Source organism: Photinus pyralis, unplaced genomic scaffold, assembly GCF_008802855.1.
Source record: "Photinus pyralis isolate 1611_PpyrPB1 unplaced genomic scaffold, Ppyr1.3 Ppyr1.4_LG9, whole genome shotgun sequence".
Lineage (NCBI taxonomy): Eukaryota > Metazoa > Arthropoda > Insecta > Coleoptera > Lampyridae > Photinus > Photinus pyralis.
In genome coordinates this window covers 16,083,472-16,110,785 of record NW_022170878.1, presented here as the reverse complement: position 1 = coordinate 16,110,785, position 27,314 = coordinate 16,083,472, and the positions used below count along the sequence as shown (strand labels likewise).

The 27,314-nt window shown below is 35.9% G+C and overlaps 1 protein-coding gene across 4 annotated transcripts in view; it reads right to left on the bottom strand.

The window, feature by feature from the left end:
* The window catches only part of LOC116180512 (paired box protein Pax-5), a 198,904-nt gene that overhangs the window by 118,493 nt on the left and 53,097 nt on the right, over positions 1-27,314 (bottom strand). For 3 of the 4 annotated variants that reach the window (XM_031500527.1, XM_031500532.1, XM_031500530.1), the window contains exon 3: positions 26,977-27,015. In XM_031500527.1, coding sequence (XP_031356387.1) covers positions 26,977-27,015 — 39 coding nt within the window. The remainder of the gene's footprint in view (positions 1-26,976; positions 27,016-27,314) is intronic. The other variant, XM_031500528.1, reaches the window with a different exon arrangement.

Genomic DNA, 27,314 nt, shown 5'->3' with positions numbered 1-27,314 from the left:
AATGATTGCGATTGAATTATAAGGATCATACAAATAATGGCTTGTAGTGATCATTACGATCACAATGATTGCAAGGAGTAGAAAGTCATAAGGATCACAATCAATAATAAATAGTATGAAAATGATCAAGTATGGGTAGGATTGTAAATATTATAAGCATGGTAGAGATCACATGGATCGCAAGGATGAGAAGGATCATGATAGTCATAATGGTCATGGAGGTTATAAATATCACAAGGATCATTAGGTTTAGAAGAATCATAAATATCATAAGGATCACAATGATCGTAAAGGGATCATATAAAAATGATCAATATCGTAAGGATCGTAAGGATTATAAATATCATAAGAATCATATTGGTTTTAATGATGATAAGCATCACATTTATGAATCATAACGATTATAAATATCATAAAAATAAAAAAAATCGATGGGATTAGAAGGACTATAAGGATGGCTTCAATTAAAGCAATGATAAATATCACAAGGATCGCAAGGATCATAAAGATAATATGAATCATAAAAACAATAAGGGTAATAATAATGATAAGAATCATGACGATTATAGATATAATAAAGATCACAAAGATCGCAATGATTAGAAGGCTTATAAAAATCATAATATAGATCACAATGATTATGAAAAATCGCTACGATTAGAAAGATCATAAATATCATAAAGACCATATGGGTCACAACGGTGATGATCATAATGATAATGTAGATCATAACATCATAAAGGTCTCAAGAATCGGAAGTAAAAATGATTGAGATTGGATTAGAAGCAATATATAGATCATAATGATCATGAAAATTATTAATATCAAAATAATCATAAAGTTCATGAGTTATGGCGACTATAAATATCATAGGGATGACAAGGATCGCAAGGACTAGAAGAGTCATATAGATAACAAGAATGATAAAGATCATACGGGCCATAATGGTGTATGAAAAGGATCACAAGGATTGGAAGAATAATAAAATATCACAAGGATAATGAAGATTATAAATATCTAAATGATCACACCGATGACAAAGGTGATACGGGCTATAATGATAATAAAGATAATGACGACTATATAAAAACAATAAGAGTCACAAAACTCGCAACAATTATAAAGATCATAAGGATCATTGCTTGTAACCATCATAAGAATCAGAGGGAGAGCAAGGATTAGAAGGGTATAACATATATAACAAAATTCCTAAAGATCATAAGGGCCATAACAGTGTTGAAGATTATATAAGTATAAGGATCGCAAGATTTGCTAGAATTGAAGGACCACGAGGATCATATGGATCTCAAGGATTAGAAGGATAACAGTATCCATAATGAACATCAAACATAAATATTAAAAGGATTACAAGGATCATCCTTAGAATAAAAGGAATCATAAATATCGTAAGGATCATATGGGTCATAATTATAAAAATCATAACGATTATAAATATCAGAGGTCGTAAGGTTCTCAAGGGTGCGACGCGTCATAAGAAACATAATGATCATGAAAATTATAAATATCATAAGGATCACAAGGGACATAAACATCATAAGAATCATATTGGATACAATGATGATAAGCATCGCATTGATCATACGAATCATGATGATTATAAGTATTATAAAAGAATCTCAAGGGTAAAAATCATTACAAAGAACATAAGAACCATTGCGATTAGCTTGGAAGGATCATATAGATCATAATGATCATGAATCACGATTAATAGAGTTCATAAGGGTCATAATGATAATAAGAATGATGAAGACTATAAATGTCATAAGTATCAGAAGAATTGCAAGGATTGTTGTTGAAGATTTACGACCACAAGGATTGCTAGAATTGCAAGGATCATAAATATCACAAACATAATGGTATTATGGATCGCAAGAATATAATAAAAATCATGACGAATATAAATATAAGAATCACAATGTTCATTAAGATTAAAAGCGTCATAAGGAATATAAGGGTCATCACCATGAAAAATATAAATCACAACGATCGCAAGGATTATAAAGATCTTGAAAATCATGTTGGTTATAATGATGATAAGCATAAGTAATACTAAGGATCATTGTCATTATAAATATCAAATCAAGGTCGAAAAAATCGCTAGGATTATAAGGATCATAATAGTCATTATGATCATAATGGTTAAGTATCATAATAGTCATAATGATGACGAAGATTATAAATATCAAAAGAATCACAAGGATCGCTATGATGATAAAGATTATAAGGATCGTGTTTTATAATGATCATAAGAATTACAAGGATTGCAAGAATTAGAAGAATCATGAAGATCGTAAGGGGTAAAATAGTGTTAAATATCATAAGGATCATAAAAATCATACGGATTGCAAGTATTAGGAGGGCCATAAGGAACATAAAAGTCCTAATGATCATGAAAATTATAAATATAAGGATCGCAAGGATTATAAAGATAATAAAGAGCATTTAAATTACAATGATAATAAGCACCACATTGATCTTTCTAGTCATGACAATTATAATTATGTAATACCTTTATAAAGGTCACAAGAATCGCAAGGGTAAAAAAAAGGTCGCAAGGATTAGAAGGATAATAAAATCCGTAACAATCATATCGATTATAAAGATAATAATTACCCGATGGATCGTAAGGGCCATAATGATCATAAGGATTATGAAATCTATCATACCCATAATCACCGCAAGGAATAGAAGGATCATAAGGACCACAACAATCCAACAATCACACGAGCTATAATGCTCCTAAGGATCATGAAGATTTTTAAATATCATAAAGTATTAATTAATGATTATAAATGTCATAGGGATTGCAAGGATTAGAAGGATCGAATCGCTCATAGAAATCATAAATATCATGTATTTTTGGGACTTGCCTCCTAGATCTCTACTGCAAGATTTTTGCAATCCATAGAGGGCCTTTTACGAATCTTTTTTAGCTTCTTGAAAATTCCTAGGAGTTAAAACGTTGGGGACCTTTTGTAGCTTAACGATTGTTAGGTAGGACTTTTAGCAATTTCGTGACGTTTGAATTGTGATCCCTAAGATCCTGATACCTTAAGATTTTCGAGATCGGTAATGATTCCTTCGGTATCCTGAGGATCCGTTGATCTTTTGAGAGATAACGTGACTCTAGCATATCTAGGGAACGTTAAAAAATTTGGTTCCAAGCAGGGTTTCAAGCGTGTTATGGGGTTCTGCACCCTTAGCGACCTTTAGGAATTTATTTTCGAGTTTTTTTTCAGGTTTTTTGGTTCTATTTCAAGATGCATTTTTAATCCGCTCTAGTTCCTTTTTTTAGTTCAGTACTTTTGTGTTTCTGTCTCCTTGTTTACCTCCATCTTGTTTATTTTGTTTATTAGTTCTTTTTAATTTCTTGTGTGATCCTGAATTCCATCAAAGTTTTTAGTTTTAGTTCCCTTTTTGTTCTTTACTTGTTTCCTTTTCTTTTTTATGTTACCTAAGATTGGTGTAGGTGTTAGAGAAGCTGTGACGGTTAGGCGGATAATTTTGCAATTCATAGTAGAGAAAAGTAATTAAAACGAGTTGCTCGAGAATGGGCAAAGCCTTCGATGATCGGCGCGCAATAAAACCATGGCCTACTGCGTCGTGGTACAATTCTTCATCGGAAACTTTACCCAACAATCATTGTGTCCGTTCTGCAATCGGCCAAAGAAGTACTCCATCGCGAGACGGGTACCAACTATCGCAATTGCACTTTGGTGCAATCGCAGTGCATGTACGCAACTAATGCGCAAATTCGATGCTTTCAATTTGAATTTATGTACGTCGACCCATCTATTACTAGGTGCAGAAGACGTAGTCATGGGCAGTTTCGTGACCATCACGGAGACGTGGAGCACCAGATAGAAATCTATTACATTACGGCTGTAAAATTAGTAACGTAACACGTTCACTTCGCGACCGAAAAAAAGCTCGCGAAAAATGCAGCTTTCACATAACAAAAGTGAAAGATCGTTGTTGGTCATTTAAACGTTGTTCGGTTCGGTATGTAATAACTTCAGGCCAAAGCACTTTTCTACCACGCTACCGATTGCATTAGTTCCTATTTAATTACAGTTCGAGTCCGAGATGAAAAATCCCATTCGTAAACCGGCGAAAAGAATTTTAAGTGCAGTAATGCAATTGAGGAGTAATCAATTTACCATGCGAGCTCGCCGAGCCAATTAGCGTTTATTATTTATTGATAAATGTATTTATTCGATCGAACTATTTGTTAACGTCTGAATTATTTATAGATTCATAAACTCCGAAGATGATGCCGTAAAAAAAACATTGTTATGAAAAACGAACCGGTTTTTAAAGTAATCCATCGCGCAACTTGTCAGCGCCGCCGTTTCTTTTTTTCGACTTCGCCGATTACCATGTCAAAAATCCTGTCATTTCTAGGCGATCTGTCGAAAAATGCGTACAGGAAAATTATTCCATTAATAAAGTGATAAAATCTCGGCAGTTTGCATACGCAATATTAATTGGAAATATGGGGCAATCGGGTTACCTACTTGAAATTTATGTGCGTATGTTAATAGAAAGATGTGGTACGCGGGAGGGGGGCAGGTGGAATTTACTGTTTTATAATTGACTGTTGTAAATTTAATTATTTTTTAATTAAATTAAAATGCGTGTCTAATAAAACTAAATACATAGTGAACCAAGCGTGATTCATTGCGTTTTTTGGTATACAACGTTCGTTTGGGTAATTAGTGGCCTAATTAGTCGATAATTCTTGAAAGGGAAGCTAAATAGGCATCCACATGAACTCAATTAAATCCCCAACCCTCGCGACAGCGCATTTACAAATTTTTGAAATGTTGAATTGAAAAATTGTTCACATTTTGAGCAAAAGGATGAGATCGGCATAAAGTATATTTAATTTTTTCTATTTTGTATACAATTTTTGATTTTTACACATCGTATGCAAAAAAGTACACTTAATTTTTTTTATCTAAATGTTTTAAATGTTTGACTGATTTTTCATATCTTTTTGCACAAGGAAAAATCGTCATTTTTTTTTAACTTTTTTCGATTATTTTACAAAATGATTTTTCACATGATTTTTGTTAAAATTTTCTGGATTAAAAAAATGATATTTTCACATCTAGCGCAGCAAGATCTCATAAAGCATACTTAATTTTTTGTTGTATGTTTACATTTTTTGAATTTTTGATAAAATTTTTTAGATTTTTTTACAAAATGATTTTTAACATCTACTGCAAAAATCATAAAGTACACTTAATTTTTTGATTTTTGTGATATCTTCTGATTTTTTTGTTTAAATTATTTTTTAAAATTACTTTTCACAACTTCTAACTTTTTTTAAATTTTCTGGATTTTTTAGGGGACTTTTCATATCTTGCACATATATATGATTAACATCGTCATAAGGTATACCTCGAGGTATACGTAATTTTTGTTCAATTTTCTAGATTTTTACAAAATAATTTTCACATATTGCGCAAAAGGACACATTTGCCACAAAGTATCCTAATTCGTTCTTTTTAAATTTTTTGAATCTTTTTTGGATTTTTTTTAAAAACATCTTTTGTAAAAGATATGATCACCATAAATTATATTTAATTAATTGCTTAAAATGTTCTTAAATTTTGAATCAATTTTTTGAACTTTTCATAAAATGATTTTTCACATCTTGTGTTGGAGGAAAACGTCAAAAAATGCTTAATTTTTTGTCAAAATTTTTTAAATTTTGGTTTTATTTTTCAGAACTTTTGCATAAGGGAAAAATCGTTATTTTTGTTAAAATTTTCTGGATTGAAAGGAAAGTGATCTTTCACATCTTGCCAGAGGGGTAACAATTTCTGAATTTTTGATAAAATTGTTTTGGTTTTTATAAAATGATTTTTTACATCTACTGCAAACGATTGTCATAAAGTACACCTAATTTTTTGTTTTTATGATATCTTCTGATTTTTTTATTAAATTCTTTAAATTATTTTAAAAAATGACTTCATCATAAGATATAAATTATACGTAATTTTTTGTTTTTTTTTAAATTTTCTAGATTTTTGCAAAATGATCGCATGTTCCGCAAAAGGATAGATGTGCAATTAAGTATCTTAGTTTTGGTCTTTTTTAAATTTATTGAATGTTTTTTGTCATTTCTTTAAAAACAACTTTTGCAAAATGATAAAGGATCTCCATAAAGTATATTTAATTAATTGCTTAAATGTTCTCAATCTCAATTTTTTTGACTTTTTATAAAATTATTTTTCACATTTTGTGCCGAAGGAGAAAATCGTAAAAAAATACACTTAATTTTTTGTCTAAATTTTTTAAATTTTGGTTTTATTTTTCAGATTTTTTTGTATAAGAGAAAAATCATTTTTGTTCTAATTTACAGGATTTAAAAGAAAATGATATTTCACATCTCGTCAGGGGGTAACAATTTCTGAATTTTTGGTAAACTTGTTTTGATTTTTATAAAATGATTAGGATATAAAAGGAACCAAAAATGTTTATTAAATTTCTAAAAGGATGATAAGCCTAAGAATTTACAACGAACCCAAAATAATGGAGAACTACATTACATATTTTATAAAATGATTTTTACATCTACTGCAAAAGCACACGATTGTTATAAAGTACACATAATCTTTTGTTTTTTATATACTCCGATTTTTTATTAAATTCTTTAAATTTTTCTTTAAAATGACGTTATCGCGATAAGTTATACGTAATTTTTGTTCTTTTTAAATTTTCTAGAGTTTTACAAAATGATCTTCACATGTTCCGCAAAAGGATACATGTGCAATTAAGCACCTTAGTTTTGTTCTTTTTGAATTTTTTGAATTTTTTTTTGGATTTTTTATAAAAAACATCTTTTGCAAAAGGATATAAGATCTCCATAAAGTATATTTAATTAATTGCTTAAATGTTCTCAATTTTTGGATTAATTATTTTGACTTTTTATAGAATGATTTCTCACATTTTGTGCAGGACGAAATCGTAAAAAAACACACTTCATTTTTGGTCTAAATTATTTAAAATTTTGGTTTTATTTTTCAGATCTTTTGCATAAGGGAGAAAACGTTATTTTTGTTCAAATTTTCTGGATTTAAAGGAAAGTGATATTTCACATCTTGCCAGGGGGGCCCCCATTTCCGAATTTTTGATCAGTTTGTTTTGATTTTTATGAAAGGATTTGTTACATCTACTGCAAAAGCACACGATTGTCATAAAGTACTCCTAATTTTTTGTTTTTATATCCTCTGATTTTTTTATTAAATTCTTCATCGTAAGATTAACATACGATAAATAATACTTACGTAATTTTTTGTTTTTTTTTAAATTTTCTAGATTTTTACAAAATGATCTTCACATGTTCCACAAAAGGATACATATGCAATTAAGTATCTTAGTTTTGTTCTTTTTGAATACTTTGAATTTTTTCTTGATTTTTTAAAAAAACTTTTGCAAAGGATAAAATCGCCATAAAGTTTATTTAATAAATTGCCTAAATGTTCTTAATTTTTGGATCAATTTTTTATAAAATGATTTTTCACATCCTGTGTTGGAGGAAATCGTCAAAAAATATACTTAATTTTTTGTCTAAATTTTATAAATTTTGGTTTTATTTTTCAGATTTTTTTGCATAAGAGAAAAATTGTTATTTTTGTCCAAATTTTCTGAATTTAAAGGAAAATGATATTTCACATCTTGTCAGGGGGTCCCAATTTCTGAATTTTTGATAAAATTGTTTTGATTTTTATAAAATGATTTTTTACTTCTACTTACTAATAATTATACGTAATTTTTTTTTTTTAAATTTCCGAGATTTTTACAAAATGATTTTCACATGTTCCGCAAAAGGATAAATGGGCAATTAAGTATCTTAGTTTTGTTCTTTTTAAAATTTTTGAATCTGGATTTTATATAAAACATCTTTTGCAGAAGGATAAAGTCGCCATAAAGTATACCTACTCAATTTTTTTGTTCTTTGTTTTTACAAACCTGGAATCACTGCCCAAATAATTGTATCTATCCTTGCCGAAAAATGTACAGTTTACGTAGTTTTAACTATTCCAGGTTAAAAAATCTCTAGGGGAACTTTACGAACACTTAATGATGAAATTTGAAATATGAAAGGTGAATTTTAATTAGATTCAAGATACGCAGGTGCTATTGGCGACAAGAAACCAACAGGTGCGCAGTTTATTTCGAAGCTGGCGTAATATTCAGATTTGGTTTTGATTGCCTACGAGAAGATAACTAGAAACTAAGCTTCTTTTTCGGTGGCGATTCCAGAATTTTCATGTTTTATACGTTTTTTGGAAGTGGAGACGCAGATGTCATTTTCCTAATAAAGTTTTGTAGAGGGAAGTTTAAGTAATGGTGCTAGGAGATTTAATTAACGACGCGATTCATTTTCTAATTTTCTATCGATCGCTTGCATGCGTGGTATCTGTAAACAGCCTCTAAAAGCCTTTCTTTCTTTGAGTTTTGCCAATTTGTGTGTAACCCGAATAAATGTTATTTTATTTGTCAATGAACAATGTTGTGTTTAATCGAAACCTTAATTTTACGACCCAGTTCTCATGTTAAATTTGATATTCGTGTCTAGAGTTATGCTAGGTGTCATTAAAAATGTGTTTAAGTAATTCCTTGGAGTTGTTGAATATGATCAAGGCAGCTGAGATTCCTAAACGGATAAAATTAAGACTTGATCGAGATTTGTCAACCAAAAAAGTCTACGTCTTCAAAAGGCAGTCTGTAGATCCAATAAAAAAGGATGATACGTATTGGCAAAAAAAAATTCGCCATTTCCCTACGGTTGGGGTTAGGACGTCGGAGCGCCGGGTGGAGGGGGGGGGGGTTCGATAATTGGCGCGACTTTCGGCGAGGTAAAAAAAATTCGCCCTGCGACCTACGGGGTAGCTGCCATAAGAAGCGAAAATTTTAGAAAAAAATTCGTAACTCGAAAACGTTACCGGATTTCCTCTTGCGGTTTCGGAAGATCGCGGGGGAGGTGGAGGAGCGCATTCGTGGGGCGGTAGCATTCTGGGGTTAATTCGAATTTGGAAACGGCGCGACCCGAAGCGCCACTCTCGAAAAGGGTTTTTTTCGCATTTTCCAACTTTGAGGCTTTCTACAGGCCAAACCGTTAGAGTTGAGCAAAACGTAAAATTGCGCGATTGTAGATCTCGATGAGATCTATGAGACGAATCTGTGCAACAAGAAACTCAGGCAGTCCAGGGCCTTTTTAACAGGACCCCTTTGCTAATCTGGGTCGTCCGGGCGATTCTGATCCCGGCGATGATCATCCTGGCATCGATTTTCCGGCGACAAGCCATCCCGGCGACCCTTTACTTCCCGGCTTCGGTTATCCCGGCGATCTAAACCCGGCAATGGGCAATCCCGGCTTCGGTCGTCCCGATAATTTGATCTCTGCGATCGGGGGGATGGAAAACATTTAAGACGCGGTAAACATATGAAGCAAATTCATGTTTATCATATTGAAACAATTCACCGGAATTAAGTTTTCTTATTTGTTTGTTGTTTATAGAGTGTGATTTTTCCTTTCTAGATATAATACAATCTGAATACGGACTATAGCATCAAATTGAAATTATGCCATTTATAGGTAGGTATAGTTTTCTGGTAAAACGCAATTTTTTAAAAATGGGTCTTTTGCACACTTTTGACATCCGCGTCTAAAGCATGCCATTATTTATGTCAAAAAAAAAACAAAAGAAACATAGGGTTGGACAGACAGACGGGCTCTGAACCTGGTTGCGAAGGAAACGGGCCTTACGTTATGCTTGGTCGTGCTCCCCTTATGAATAGAATACAACCTGTGCTTGAAAGAATCTTATCTCATTGGTTCCTAGCATTCGAACTGAAGGAGTTAGGATGAAAATAATCGGCCCCTATTTCTTTCGGCGACAAAAAATGTGAAGATCTGAACGACTTTTAGGACAGCGCACAGTGCGTAAATTTCTAGGGGCGCCTTCAATGAAAAGCCGTTGCCGAGAAATGGATCATAACTGGAGAAAAATGAAGATAATCTAGAACAACAACAATAGTGTCAATGACATAAAACTTAAATTTTAAGGCGAACAATGCTTGGAAGCTTGAAAGGTACTTTGCTTCCCAAGCGTCAAACTAGAAGAATCTATTTTGGTAAATCAATGGACTTTTTCAAAAAAGAGAGTTTGTTTGTCACCAACGCCCAAACCATTTGCACCATTGGCAAAAGGCGTGGGTCAGGGTTGAAGACCGATTGTTTCAGTTCGGTTGGGAAATTTTGGTAACGCGTCTCGCTAATATCCTACAACCGACTCCAGTTGTTAGGGTCATTGTATACAAAATTTAGTGGTTTCCGTTTTCTCAGGCGATTAACTCAAAAATGCTCAAACGGATACGTAATTAAGATCTTGTTTTACGACGAGGAGCGCGCGAAGAGGAATCGGGGGTAAATTAGCATAGTCAGTTCACACGTTTCGAAAACAAACGACGCTGCCAAGGACGTTCCCAGCGTCCATTACTTAATCGGTCCCACGCCTCGCATTGTCTGGAATCTGTAGGAGAATTGCAACCTTGACTTGACCCCTACCGACTTTTCGAGTCATCCAGCATTGTTACACTCTACTTGCACTATCGCAGCACAGAAAATAAGAGCATTACGACATGGTAAGTACGTGGGAAAGCCTTTCTTTGTTTGGGTTTGGAAAATATGTATAGGCGGTCGCCCTCCGGCTCGACGTCTTTCGCAACTATCGATTTGGGACGATCTAGAATGATTGAGCTTTAATTATGCCTAATCGAATGTAGATAGGACCACCGTTAGAATCCGTATCTGCATCTGCGACTCGACGTGCATTTATCGAAAGTAAGCGTGTGCTTCAAATTTAAATTGAAGTAACGGAGACTTCAACGACGGGTCACAGCCGTAACCCGTTAAGTTAATTGTAGCGTTTTGGATTATTATCATTGCACCTTAAAAGTCCCCACCCTCGCGGCCCAATGATTTATGTATATTACAATTATTTAATTGCATTCTTCTGGTGCTCTGTTAATTCGCTGCACGCCACGCTCTAACCTCAAATTATAGCCCAGTTTGCACAAACTGTAATTATCGAGCGTATTGGCAAAGCATCGTGTGCAATTAAATTATACTCTCCTGGCTTATGTTTATAGGTGTCGGATATCCGTATGTGAAACAGCTATTTTTATTTCATTTATTCGCCTTTCTACTTCATAATGACATTATTACGGGCGCTTCTGGTTTCGATTCGAAACGGGCCGAATTTTGGTCCTCCACTTCTAACGCTTCCTCCTCCGGTATAATCCGCGTTTATGTCAAGGTTGCGACTGACCTCTCGCATACCGTTTACTTTTCCTTCTTGTGCGGATTCTTGTAATCCAAAATTGGCCACGATTAGCATACCATTTCCTCTTATAATATCAGAGTTCAACTTCGTTTCTAGTCTTTTACAATTCGATCTAGACAGTGATTTAAGTTGCACTTATGCCGAAGTCGCCTTCCGCTTCCCCAACCTTTACATTTCTCAATCAAGGCCCAAATTTACAAAATGAGCTGAAATAAACCGTATAACAAATTCATTCATGAAGAACAACAGCCAAGCATTTCAACCTGCCTCAAGTTTCAGTCAGCCAACACTGGAGCCAAGGTCAGGTGATTCAAGCAATTATTCTAAGTCCTGTGACCGGAAGTCTCCAACGTGGAAGATGAAGCTAGAGGTTTGAATGTTTAAAGCAAAATCTCGCGCAGAAATGTGCGTATGTCAAATCGATAGTAAGTTGGATGTTTGAACGCTTAAATCTAGAGTGCGAAAACCGAAGCATGGTAACAGGGTACATTTTTCAATATAATTTTGCAGAGGAAATTCTTGTACATTATAAACATTTATATTGTATCGTTAGCGAATTATTTTTAACATGGAATGTAGAGATAAGGCGTGTATGTGCGTTAATATAGAGAATAAAGGCCGAGGGAAAATGAAAAATGGTGCAGAACAGCAGGGTGAGACGAGTTTTCGCTCGGAAGAGAGATACGTGTGTTAATAGCTGGAGGGCTTTAACGTCACGTTTCCGATTTGTCTAAAATTATTAATTGTATCGCATTGTTCATTCTTTTTGCGTGCTGTTTGTTTATTTGGAAATCTAGCGTTTGTGATTATCGGTACGAGAATCCAAGTATTTGGTGGATTTCGTCGAACATGTATATGCAGGCGTTGGTTTCATCCCAACGAAAACACGAGAATAAGAGATTTACATTCGGAAAGAACAAAAAGGTGTATTACGGAATTTATTCAATGTATGATTCGAATTTGTTTATTTAAAATTAATCGTTACATTGTTTGTTAAGATCGGTTAACTTATCTGGCCAGCAGGAATATTTTTACTTCAGTTTTTAGGCTTTTGTATTTTTTGAGTGGATGACCCTGAAACCAAACTGAAACCTTTACTTAGAGCAAAAGACTGGAATGGGAGACTGCAATCTGAAACACGTGGCTTTACCTCTACAAATCACAGCGAAGAGTTGTGAGATATAGGTGGAAAGCACAAACATGTTTCGTCATCCTTTAATTCTGACCCTGAACCAAACTTTTGGGGTCTGAATGCTTTAATTTTGAGCACTGAGACGTTAAGGCTCCAATCTGAACATGAAGCTTCAACTCATCACAGTGAAACGTCTGGGGTTTGACAGTTTGGTAATTCAAGCTCGCCACTTTATCCCTTCTTTCAAACCCTGAATCGAAGATTTGGCGTCTGGAGCCTTTATTTTGAGCTCAGAGAAGTCCTGAGAAATTTCAGCGAAACACCTGAGGTTTGAACGCTTACACCTACAGTACGAAAATTGAAGCATTGGTACAAGGTACACTTTTCAATATAAATTTGATTGCGTTTTTATTCCTAATGTAGCGCAAATTATTGTCGATTATGAACATTCATATTATATCGTAAGCGAAGTTATTTTTAACATTGAATGTAGAGATAAGGCGTGTATGTGCGCGAATGTGTTATATGTGAATCAAACTATAAGTTCTGGAGCTATGGAGCACTGGAACTGAAAGGCCGGAATTTGGGTCTTGAAGCTTGGAGTCTATAGGTTTGAGATTCCAAATCAAAGACATACAAATTGAAGATCCCTCAGCAACCCCGTCCCAAATTTTGAAAACTGGAGCTTTTTATTTTGAGTACTGAAATCGTAGTACCACAATTTGGATCAGGAAGTTTTAACTCGAGGCGAAGAGTCTGAGCGAAACATTTGAGGCCTAGATTTCAAGCGGAAACGTGGCTCTAGATTCCATAGGCCTAAAGCCAAGCTATGGATATCGAGCTTTTAAAGGTACTGAGATTGGAAGTCTGCAACATGGAATATGAGACAAACGGCCCGAGGTTTGAAAACCTAAGCTCGCAGCATGTATCTTGACCTCAATTGCAGCCCTGAAATTGCAGCGCACCACCTGAGGTTTTTGAAGGCTTAAGCCTAGTGTACGAAAACTGAAGCATGGTAACAGGGTACATTTTATCAATATAAATTTGCTAGCGTTTGTATTCCTAATGTAGAGGAAATTTAAAATCAAGTAATTTTAGCATGGAATGTAAAGATAAGGCGTGTATGTGCTCCTTATGACTCTGAACACAAGCCCTGCAGTTTGGAGACCCTGGTCTGATCCTGCGTATACCTACAAATTAGATCATCAAGCCCGAGGTCTATTAAAACGAAACCTTTGAGGCTTAAAGTCTTCATTCGAGAGTCCGCAACGAAAGCATGCCTGTTTGTTCCTTGGTTCTAACCCTGAAACCAAACCCTAGAGTTCTTATTCTGGGCTCTATGACTACATCATACAAGTTTCACTTTTGACATTACAGAGACACAGCTGAGATTTAAAAGTTTGAATCTGGATTTCACAAACAGAAGCCTAAGTTAAAACCAGGACTTGAGAAGCGTTATGGATCTGGAGCCTTTATTCTAAGGACCGCGATTGGAAGCCTACAGCTTCCGATGTGAAGCGAAAGATCGGAGATTTGAAAACCTAAGCCTGCAGCATGAAAGGTGAAACGTACCCCTTGACCTCGTAGTTCTGGAGTTTCTATTCCTAATGAGGGGAAATTCTTGTACATTATAAACGTTGATATTGTATCGTTAGCGAAGTTATTTATAGCATGGCATGTTGAGATAAGGCGTGTATGTGCGTGAATATGGAGAACTAAAGCCGCGGAAAAGAGAAAAATGTAGCTGAACAACAGTGCGCGAGGAGGGACGAGTTTTCGCTCGCAAGAGAAAGACGTGCGTTATAGCTGGCGGGGTTTAACGTCACGTTTCAGATTTGTCCAAAGTTATTATCTGTATCACATTGTTCATTCTTTTTGCTTGCGGTTTGTTTATTTGGAAAACTAGCGTCCTGTTTGTGACTAAAGCCTAGGATAATCGGTACGAGAATCCAAGCATTTGATAGATTTTTCGGAACCACCATCAGACCTACGTAAAAAAGATACTAATGGAAGATGCAGTACATCGAATCCGTATATGCAGGCGTTGGTTTCTCCACAACGGAAACCCGAGAATAGGAAATTTACATGATCGGAAAGTACAAAAAGGTATTTCTCGCATCTTATTGGAGAACAGTAAATAAACGGCATCGATTAACGTTTTGCGCGTATTACGGAATTTATTCAATGGATGATTTGAATTTGTTTATTTAGAATTAATCGTTACATTGTTTACTAAGATCGGTTAAATTATCTGGACAGCAGGAATATTTTTAGTTCAGTTTAGGAATTAGGCTTTTGTATTTTTTGAGTGGCTGACACTGAAACCAAGCTGTGTGCGTGTGAGATACAGGTGAAAAGCTCAAACATGTTTGGCCATCCTTTAATTCTGACCCTGAACCAAACTTTTGGGTCTGAAGGCTTTAATTTTGAGCACTTAGACGTTAAAGCTCCAATTTGAACATGAAGCTTCAACTCATCACAATGATACGTCTAGGGTTTGAAAGCGTAAATTTGCAGTTTGGTAATTCAAGCTCGCCACTTTATCCCTTCTTTCAAACCCTGAATCCAAGATTTGGCATCTGGAGCATTTATTTTGATCTCAGAGAGATCCTGAGAAATTTCAGCAAACACCTGAGGTGTGAACGCTTACATTACACCTAGAGTACGAAAACTGAAGCATTGTAACAAGGTACACTTTTCAATATAAATTTGATTGCGTTTTTATTCCTAATGTAGAGCAAATTATTGTCGATTATGAACATTTATATTGTATCGTAAGCGAAGTAATTTTTAACATGGAATGTAGAGATAAGGCGTGTATGTGCGCGAATATGTTATATATGAACTCAAACTATAAGTTCTGGAGCTATGGAGCACTGGAACTGAAAGACCAGAATTTGGGTCCTGAAGCTTTGAGTCTATAGGTTTGAGATTCCAAATCAAAAACATACAAATTGAAGATCCCTTAGCAACCCCGTCCCAAATTTTGGAACCTGGTGCTTTTTATTTTGTGTACTGAAATCGTAGTACTACAATTTGGGCAAGGAAGTTTTAACTCGAAAACTGAAGCATGGTAACAGGGTACATTTATCAATATAAATTTACTTGCGTTTGTATTCCAAATGTAGAGGAAATTAAAAAATCAAGTAGTTTTCGAGGTAGTTTTAGCATGGAATGTAAAGATAAGGCATGTATGTGCTCCTTATGACTCTGAACACAAGCCCTGCAGTTTGGAACCCTAGTCTGATCCTGCGCACGCCTACAAACTAGATCATAAAGCCCTAAATCTATACATTAAAACCAAACCTTTGAGGCTTAAAAGTTTCATTCGAGAGTCCGTAACGAAAGCATGCCTGTTCGTTCCTTGGTTATAACCGTGAAACCAAACCCTACAGTTCTTATTCTGGGCTCTATGACTAGATCATGAAAGTTTCACTTGTGACAGTACAGCTGAGATTTAAAAGTTTAAATCTGGATTTCGAAAACAGAAGCCTAAGTTAAAACCAGGACTAGAGATCCGGAGCCTTTATTTTTAACACGGAGACTTGCAATCTTGAAAATAAAGCTCCAGCTCTGGACATTACAGCAAATGGTCTAAGCTATAAAAATTTCAAAAGCTGAAAAGTGTACCTTTCGATTCCTTAACCTGGAAACCAAGCTCTAGATCTGAAGTCTATATTTAGAGCAATGGATCTGGAAGCCTGGAAAGCGAAAATTTAACTCTAGTCATTACAGCGAAACGTCCAGAGGTCTAGATTTCACGTATCTCTCGTTTCCCAAAGGAAAGTTATGGATCTGGAGTCTTTATTCTAAGGACCGGGATTGGAAGCCTACAACTTCCAATATGAAGCGAAAGATCGGAAATTTGAAAGGTGGAACATACCCTTTGACCTCTTAGTTCTGGAGTTTCTATTTCTAATGAGGGAAAATTCTTGTACATTATAAACGAAGTCATTTATAGCATGGAATGTAGAGATAAGGCGTGTATGTGCGCGAATGTGTAGAATTAAAACGGTGGAGAACTGAAAAATGTACCAGAACAGCAATGCGCGAGACGTAGGTTATACTTGACGGGGTTTAATGTCACATTTTAGATTTGGTCAAAGAAAAACAGCGCATTGTTTATCAATTGCAACGCATTGTTTGTTCTGTTTGCTTGCGGTTTGTTTATTTGGTAAAATAGCGTCTTCTTTGAAGTCACCTAATTTTATCTCTTACTTGATATCTGCTTTTAAGAGATTTATTTGCCGTAACGTCAATTTATTGTGAATTAGAGTACCACTACTCTAGTCTATTTCCACGTTTCATGCGTGTTTTTAGGTATATGGAATGAACGTCGCTTTCCTAGAGCGGAAAAGTATTGGATGGTAGTCTATTGGGATCTTAATATTATTTTCAGTTTGTACCACACGAGAATGCCGGGGGTAATGGAGAATACCGAAGGAATAACCAGAGCATACCACCTTTATTTTCGCATACTGAATTTCATAATTTCCACTGATTGCCTATATCTGCTATCCTTTTGGTATTCTATTGTCCATAACGAGGGTATCTCAGGCGAGTTCGGCATAAGTGAAGCGTGGTCCGGTAAAGGTAAATTGTTCTCTTTATTATGTCTGTCGTGACAAGAAGAAATCACTTTCTCGCGACGTCAGCAAATTAATGGTATCGGTTTAGATTGTCATATACGTTTATAGAACACTTATTACCGGCACGCAATGTAACCGCATCCTGAAATGTAAAGGAAGAACTCGTTTTACAATACAGGTAGTTCTGCGTTTACACATACAAAGCGAACGATTCGGGATGATATTGCGAAAACGGCACCGTCATACGCGCAAAACACCTGCGACGAGCGTTATGATTGGCGGGACAGGTTACCGACGTTCAGAAAATATAAAAGCCGCGTGTAGGTAAAAACAAATTGCCGAACGTGTAGCGGCGTAGGTGGTATTGCCGGTAATTATCAGGAATGCATAAATAGAAAGCGGTTTGAGTGAAAAGAAACGAAATATGGGTAGAGGCTGGCGCGCGCATGCAAATTAAGGCGCGAGTGAAATTCGATATTGGCGCCGGCTATTTCATTTTTGCCGATCTGGAAAACCTCAAATCGCGACGTCCGTATTAATTTACGATCGTACCATCTGCATAATGGCAATTTCATATTTCTTTCTTTAACACTAAGCGATATTATATGGTAACTATAGACATCTGCACTTATTACACGACCATATGAGTATTTTACATTGGAGACTTTAATGGCGCATTAGACGCGAAACCCTATCGTTCCATGAAGCTTCAAGTTTGGGGACAAATTAAAATGTAAATCTTTAGAATCAAAATAAGACTCGAGTTATAAATACCATAATTGTACGTTATGTACTTAGGTTAGAGCGATCCGTAATCACTCATGTATATGTGTGCTTTGTTGCATCTAAACAATATTTTCTGGCCGCGAGACAGCCACGCGAACGCTAGAAATCAAAATGTACTCCGGAGCCAGAAAAAATTTAACTCTAGTAACGAAGCTACAAAAATCCAGTCCGTCGTACACATGGGCAGCGTTCCATTCTGAACAATACTTCAGCTTCGTACGTTACACCATAGTGCAAGAATAGAATACACTATGGTTACACACATGATCTTATGGTCTTAGAATGGACTCTCACGCAACATTTCAATTAGAAAATGCAAAGGTCGCCCAGATGAGTATGGCTAGCATGGGGGTGAGATGACACAGTTAAGAAAAAGAGAGGCGCTAAAAGAAAAGATGAAATTAGGCAAAGGTGACATGGATGGATACGTCAGTGATGAACAACGCCAGCGAAGAAACCAAAGAAGCAAACTACCAAATGAAAAGGGGTAAGGAGTCGAATTTGGATGCCTTAATTTTCTATTATCTTGTTATTTGTTTTATTTCATTTTTGAAGGCGCCAATTGATTCTTTTTTATACTCTTCTTCTTTAACTTCTTTACTGCTTCTTTGTTTGCCGGCCCGTGTGGCGTTGGGGTGTGGAAGCTCGACTGCGATACTGAGAGTCCCTCGTTCGAATCCGGGTTCGTGCATGGATACCTTTAAATGTTTATTGGGTTGGATTGGTAGAACAAACTCGGCTGAGACTCCGCCCACTTAAAAATAAAGACCAAAAATAAAATAAAACAATTTTTCTGTCTCTCTAGTACACTCTCTCCCATACTTCTTTAGTGTGGCTTTCAATTTTAATTTGTTCTCTTTCCTTTTCTATTGGTTATCTCTAGTTTTCAAGTAATTCTCTTTGGTCTCTTGTGCCATTTTCATTCTCAGTCCCCTCACAGTTAGCTTACTTCGGTGTCCTCCCCATTCTTTCTCCTATTTTTTGGTCATTTCTATTGATCTGTTTCAGTGTTTTTAGCTATTGTGTTCTCTGTCTTTGACCAATTTTGCCATAATTGACTTATTTCAGATTCAGATTTCCTCATTTTTGTACGTCTTTGTTTTATTTGTTATTTTTAATACCCCTGTTTTGCTTCTCTTTTTTCCTTTATTTGTTTTTATTTCACCGTTAGATTTTTATTCATTTTCTTTAATTCTGTCACACCATTCGTCTCCTCACTTCTTCGTTTTATCTCGTTTGGCTTCGTATTTTAGCTTCCTCAACTTTCTCTTGACTTTTGTGTATAGGCGAGGTAGTTAGCATATCAAGATAAAGAAGGAAACAATGCAAAATTAGAAGTGAACGCAAATCTCCAAAAATGAATGAAAGGTAATAGAACAAAACAAAGAAAATAAAAAGAGGAGAAAAAATTCGATAATAAAGAAATGAGGAAAGGTACATAACAATAGGAGGAAGAAGAGGAAAGAAAAGTAGGCTTAAATATCAATGGGCAAAAATGTGTCATATGTCAAAATAACCTCTGCGGTATTGATAAATAAGTGCGTTGGAATTAATCAATTATTAAAATTAAAATGTCAACAATTGACACATGAGGTGTCATTCTATAGACGAATGTCAAAATGTACAGAGGATGTCGTATCAAAAATTGTTAACCAGAAGTCACAAACAACTATTAAAGCATGTTTTTCTGTGATACACAGTTGCCAAATTTCAATTTTTGTAGGTGGCAATCGCACGGTATGCCAGCATTTGTAATTTCGGCTGTATCACAGAGGCATGTGCCGGGTACCGTTTGATTTTGAATAATTCGAAAATGTGCCGTTGAACGGGGTGCGAAAAAAATTTCGGTCTCAACAAAATGTGATATCCGGATGATAATGGTAAAGTTGGTAAGTTCAAACATAATTATTTTATATGCTACAGTTCTACTCTAGTCAGCCAATGAACAAAGATCGATTATTGATTACCCACACACATAAAATTGATTGAGATTTCTTAAAGATAACCGATAGTTAAATTGATTACAAATCAAAAAAAATTTTGTTACCTTAATTATAGCATTTTCTGGAATTGATGATAGTATATCAGTACCGCCTTTTTAAAAAGGGACGCACCTTTCAACGGGACAATATAGAATGAAACCTGGATCTCCGGAAGGAATACTGCTGATGTTTTTTTTTGATTTTTTTGTATGATTACTTCTTGTTCCGCAATTTATCGAGCAATTAACTGTCTATTTTTACCACCCGCACGATAGTAAGGGAGGTATTGCATGGGGGTTTTTACGGATGACAAACAAGCAAAATCTTGATTATGTCTGTCTGTCTGGCTGTAGTCTCATTTTCGGCTAAACGGCTGAATCGATTGAAACCAAATTTGGTACACATATTCCTTGACATAAAAGAAACATCTGAGAGCTGTCCAATTTCCCAATGTAATTTATTAATAGTGCCCTGATGGAAAGCCAAACTAAACCTGATTTAATTTGTTTCTCGAAGCTTTCGCTTTCGGAGTTAGATAAATGATTGAAACTGTTACTCTAAACTTCTGATTTATTCTACCCCCGTGGATCTAGGCTACAGCACCAAGTAGCACAAAGAAACCTCCACATCACACTAACCAGTGCCCATGCACCCCCCATCAAATTACATCAACCCATCTGCATTCGATAATTAGTTACCTGCATGCCGTTTGGGATGGTACACAACCCCCAAACACTCCGATTGTAAAGTTCTTTGCAGGAGACTTTAACGCCAAAGCAGACACGAAACCCTAATCGTGTGAACTTGCGTAACCTCGTAGTTTCGCCTCGATACAATCAATCATTACCAAACGCGCCAACTGGTTGCGAGATTAATTACCGTCACATGACGTTTAATTACAATTAGAATTAAGCAGCGTAATTTCCGAAAGTATGCGCCGCTACAATGCAGTCTGCGCGCGGTAAAAGTTTACGAATATCATTATAATAATCGAACAAAAAGTTGATTAATTTTTTTCTAGTTATTGTGTACGACGAGCACTTTAGATGTTCTTTATCGGAGGCATAATGGAAATTGGAAAGTTTTCCAGCTCGCGCAAAGAAATTTTTGTTTACATGGTTAGGTGAAAGTACTCCACGCTGATCGTGTTTATTTGACTCACACACACACATACAATTAATTTATCAATTAGTAAAACGTTGCGTTAAAATGTTGAATGACAAGTGTTCGACAGCAATAACTGTACAGACCTCGTAGGTGCGCTCGACTTATATGGCCGGCGAAGGTACTTTACTTTATGCTAATGCCGGATCGATTAGACGAGTTTTGTGGAAAAAGTAGCGAAAATCACGTCTTAATTATTTTAACTTCTTGCTGGCAACGTAGCGCAAATAACAGACAATTGCGCTCCGAGCGCTTACCTAATTTATTATGTAACCCTCGATATTCATGATACACGCAAAAGTCGATACGAATCGTGTACAGATCGAGTCTTAAAATTTATTGGAATTGCAATCGTTTAGGGTGATTATCCTCTGAAAGGAACGAGGCGAAAAACGCTTTAATTAATTTAATCATTCTGTCATTTTTTTTTGACGTGGGCACTTCAATTTTAACAACCGAATAAATGTAAACAGTTTACGCACGTTATGCTCTGAGGCTAATAACTTTATCTGTTGGAATTTTCGGAGGCAACGGGTACAAATTGCCAATGATTTTCTAATCGTTCATGATTTAATTAGGTAACTTAAAGAAAATATTGCTATGGAGTATAGAAGTTAAAGTATTATATATCGATAGAACCTCTTGTCATATTAGACATTCGATTTTTTGAGGGTTCGAACGTAAAACGTTGTCAGAGCTTGAAGAATTTGTGTTGTAGTTTTGAAGTAGTAAATAAAACTCGGGAGATTTTATAAAACTAAGTGGTGAAATTGTAACTAAAACTGTCGATATTTTCAACAATAAACTTGGTTCAATCGGTCTCATTGTGAGAGACGTATTGGAAATCACCTTTTTGTGCAAGTGCTTACTGAGGATTTTCTCAAATTATACCAAACACTAAAAAAGTTCATTTTGGAAGTCGTGCATTAACACTAGCTACTTTCAACAAAAAATCTGTACTAGCCCAAACAATGACGCCTTACTTTGCTGTATTTAGTGCGCACATCATGGACATCTTGATCTTTTCTAAAGCTGATAAGAACCTTACGTCAATTTCATGGAACCATGTCAGCATTGAAAGTTTGAAAAAGGCTGGTGTGATTGGGAGCTGTCAAAAAACCCACAAAGTACTTTAAAAGGTAAGAGACATTTGCCTAAATGATTTCGGAAGAATCGTAGAAAGCTCTGTAAAACAAAGAGATAGTAGAACACGGACACCAGGCACCAGGTCCCGACCTTGGAGTCTGAATCAAGGTTGTGGCCTTGGATTTTGGATCAAGGCCGTGGTCTTGGATTCCGGACCGAGATTGTCACTGTGGATTTTGGCACAAGGTCGACCGTTATTGTTAAGCATTGTGAAGATTCAGTACTCGGTTGGTCTCAACAGGATGGCGCACCCGCGCACAACACCCTAATCGTGTGAGAATACCTATTGTAAGATGTTAATTTGCCCGATAGGTTTTCCCACACGATTAGTCGTTGCGCACGGGTGCTCCATGCTGTTGAAACCAATAGAAATTGTAACTTTTGATTTTTGTGCCGTACATCGTTGCCATATAAAAAAATAAAGTTCATGTTGATTTCTCCGAAATCCGTTACTTGTTCAGCTCAAATAGTGGCAATAGAAAGTGTTTTGTGTTTTTTTGTATCTTTTAAAATATCATCAGAAAAAATAAACACGGAATTGTCAAATTTTGACATGGCAGAAAATTCAAATACATAACCAATTTATTTTATTTTATTTTATTTTATTTTATTTTATTTTATTTTATTTTATTTTATTTTATTTTATTTTATTTTATTTTATTTTATTTTATTTTATTTTATTTTATTTTATTTTATTTTATTTTGTTTTGTTTTGTTTTTTGTTTTTTGTTCTTTATTTTTTGTTGTGTTTTGTTTGGTTTTGTTTTGTTTTGTTTTGTTTAGGGACGCATACGTTACCATTAGGCGAACATTCCAGGTTAACAGGACAACTAGGCGTTCACTTGGAGAAAGGCTCATTTGGCAAAAGAACCAATATATTAGGCACAATTTCACATCGTACGCGATCATTACGGTAAAATGTTGGGTCGACATGCCGTCTGACCATAGGTAAAATTCCCTTTCATGCTTCAAGGGTCCTTTCCCAATGTATACAGGGTGCCTGATAAGTCTGGAAACGGTCGATTATCGGGGAAAATATACAAGATATCGAAATATGTTTTATACAAAAGATTTGGGGTTCTTCAATATCTACTAGGAAGTAATAATTTTAATTATATAAGGTTGCTCATAGAGGCACAGCACACCAAAATTGCATTTTTTAAATGGAACACCCTGTACATTATTCAATATTTCAATTCTCTCAATTTTAAGCAAAATTTGTAATAAGCATAATGTACCTAAATTCAATCGCATCCGGGTAATCGAGTTTTAAAAATCAACGCTATTATTTTAATATTCAATTTGTGATGTCATTAATTATTGTTCTTTATTCAATACATTTTATTTTCAAAACTCGATAACTCGGAAACGATTGGACCTGCGATTGGATTTAGGTACATTATGCTTCTTACAAATTATGCTCAAAATTGAGAGAAGAATTGAAATATCGAATAATATACAGGGTGTACCGGTTAAAAAAAGGTAATATTTTTGTGCCACGCCTGTATATAATTAAAATTACTACTGCCTAATAGAAATTAATGAACCTCAAATCTTTTGTATAATAGCTTGTATTTACCCCGATAATCCACCGTTGCCAGACTTATCACCGACCCTATATAGGGCGAGCACTAAAGAGCAACACTGCACCCCCGGTGCTAGGTTCTCCCACAAAACTTTGAACCATAAGGACCATCAAGTTTCCCTTTTTTGAAGAGTATTCCGTACGTTCACCTGTCCCTTCCGGAGGCGTACCTAGTGCTAAAGAGCGGTACGTGTATTGGGCAGAGAAATGAAAGTGGGATGGCGAGTGGGGCTTGGGATTATAGAATTAATACCCTCATAAAAAGAAATTCAATGACTGTTTCCATACAATCATCATTATTAACATAAAAACATGTATAGGTAACCATACGAATGGACTCTTCGTATGCTGGGAGGTATTCCACATCTACATCCCCAGATCCCCCGATGCTACGTTTCCTCTCAAAACTTTCAACCCTTAGGATTAGTTTAGTTAGTTTTAAAAAAAGACCATCAAACTCCTTTTTTTTTTTAAGTATTCCATAGATTCAAGGGCTCCCTTCCGAAATTAATAGGGAGAGTACTAAACAGCGATACTGTTTGGTTAAAAACGTACAACCGGGGGGTCTGGGGGGTATGGAATTTTACGAAGATTCTATTAACATGTATATATGAATACCTGCATTGGTGATGATTGTAGGGAAAAAATTGTAGACTCGTACAAATGAGCTCTTCGTATTTTGGGGCTCCAGACCTCCCTGGTACTACGTTCTTCTTCAATACGTTCACCCCCAAGGGCGCTCGGGCTAGTTTTAAAAAAGTCCATCACACTTCCTTTTCTTGAACCGTATCCCATACGTTCAAGGGCCTCCTCCCGAAATCATTAAGGAAGTGTAGGTACTAAAGAGCAATACTGTTTGGTGAAAAACATACAACCGGGGGGTCTGGGGGGTATGGAATACCCCCCAGCTTACGAAAATTCTATTAACATGAATATATATGAATACCTGCATGGTGATGAATTGTAGAGAAAACAATGTAGACTCGTACAAATGAGCTCTTCGTATGCTGGGGGTATTCCATACTCCTCAAACCTCCCCGGTACTACGTTCTTCTTCAAAACGTTCACCCCTAAGGACGCTCGGGCTAGTTTTAAAGAAGACCATCAAACTTCCTTTTCTTGAACCGTATTCCATAAGCTCAAGGGCCTCCTCCCGAAATGAATAGGGGGAGTACTAAAGAGCAATACTGTTTGGTTAAAAACATAGAACTGCCGGGGAGTGGGGTATTCTATACCCCCACCATACGAAGATTTTATTAATTGTGTGTATAGTGATGATTGTAGGGAAAACGTTTATATACTGATACTCATATTCGTTTCCTGGGTGGCATTCCATACCCCCCAAACCCCCTGGCGCTAGGTTCTCCTTCACAACTTACAGCCCGAAAGACGCTTGTGATAGTTTTAAAGGAAGACCTCCAAGCTTCGCTTTCTTGAACACTATTCGATAAGTTCGAAGGCCCCTTCCAGACATTGTATAGCGCGAGTACTAACACTTTTAAAAACATAAACCGGGGGTGGGGGTGGGGTTTATGGAATACTCCCCCCTCCTCCAATATACGAAGATTATGTTTATCAGTTTATAAGAATATACGAATAGTTTCATGGTGTTTCTGGGGATGGACGATTATCAAGCTATTCTTTAGTGGTGGAGGGAAGGGAGGGAAAGTTTTTGTACTTCGTTTCCGTTTCTTGATATTTCACTCCTAAATTAGTAAGGTTTAGGGTCGTTTGGTCCATTTTTGAGAAAACCAATGTCTATTTATTTGCATAATTACTAAATATAATCAAATCGAAGTGATGGTATATCCATCGTGGTTTTTGGGTTGAGTGCTGAACCGTATCTCTCCTTGTTGAGGCTTTAATTGAATACCAATGGCTAGAATCCGTGAGTCCGCGACCAGTTCTTTAACTGCCTGTTTCATTTGCGTATTAGGATTTTGCCATTCAAAGTTTTATTTCCAATAGTGACCGTGACACTTTGGCCTGGCCGGCATATATTAATTTAAGGGATGCAGACGTGTGTACAGGGACACCTTATCTCATATAATCTACAATGGCGTTTGGAGCGGAGATCTAACGAAATTGGGTCAATGGATCATTTTATTTCCTTCAGTTAATCAAGTTTGTAATTAATGAGTAATTCCTCTTCAAGGGATTACACCAATATTAATTTTCCTTAAAATTTTAGTCATTAATGAGTACTTAACTTCAATAACCTAATTGAGGCATCATTTTGATGGTGTATAAATGTGAGTATACCTTTTCATTTAGGGATTTGAACACTTTAGTCGATCGTGGATCGGAATACAACTTTTGGCCCCTCAAGCCATCGTCATTTCAAGTACCGAGTAGTCTTGTTTTTTTTTTGTTTTACAGTGAATTGCTGGAAGCGTCAGAACATATTCGTACTGTCATTATGGGCGCCATGTTGTCATAATTTTACATTTTGGACATTGACTTTGACAACTTCAACCTTAAAGGGTTAATTAAATGAAGGAGAAATTTTAGAAATTTGATAGAGATTTAGATGTACATAGACGCTTTAGAAAATGGAAGCTTTTACCTGGAGTTTGCTAGCAAAAGGAACGTGCAGAGAAGAAAAATTTGGCGTTTCAAGGCGTTCGACCAACGTAAACCATATCGCATTCCGCGCACTCTAAATACCAAACTCGTTCCCTTTGCGCAACGCTGAAATCGTAATGTTGTTATTATTGTAAAATGATAGAAAAATTTTCGTCTTTAACGGGGTCAAGTTGTGTACGCGGGCAAGATTATATATAGTTAAAGAATCACGTTTTCCAGTCTTTTACAAGCGACAATTTCGCAATAGCCGACTTTATCGTTGTAAATCAAATTATGCTAACAATCCATTCTCATACCCAACGTATATACTTAAAGATGGTGCAATGCCGGTTAAAGATACTCATTTATAATACCTACCTACCGCGCACTTTTTGCATATGGTACTAACAGTAATTGTCGGTTGTTGATCGGGGGACCGCGGGGTTGCGGAGAAAGCATGTGAATTAAATTGGGCGTAAAATCGGTTGATATTGGAATGTATTATGGCGATTAGAAGCAGGTAGGGGTTGTTTAATGACAGCCGCAATACTGTCGGTTTTTGGAAACTGCTCCGCGATTTTTCGACCTACGCGCTGATCTACTTCGCAGCACAATAAACTGTTATTTATGATCTTGCACTTACCATCGCCACTGGACGATCCGACATGTGAACCACCATCTTCTGAAACAAAAAAAATCGCAAAGAGTTATGGTGTCGTAGCTTGTCTAAGGTAATTTAATTAAATCGGAGATTTATGTAACGTTTCGTCCTTTTTTCGCGTTTACATAGTCAGGAACGTGGAGCGTTGGTGCGATTTATTATTGATATTGCTCGACGAGTGGGTGGAAAAGTAAAATTCATAACTTTCTCGAGAGACAATTTAGAATCGTCGACTTTTATTGTCGGTGTTTTCGCTAAAGATCATATTGGCACCGATTTACAAGCCATTACAACCGATCGCCGGCCTCTACATTATACTT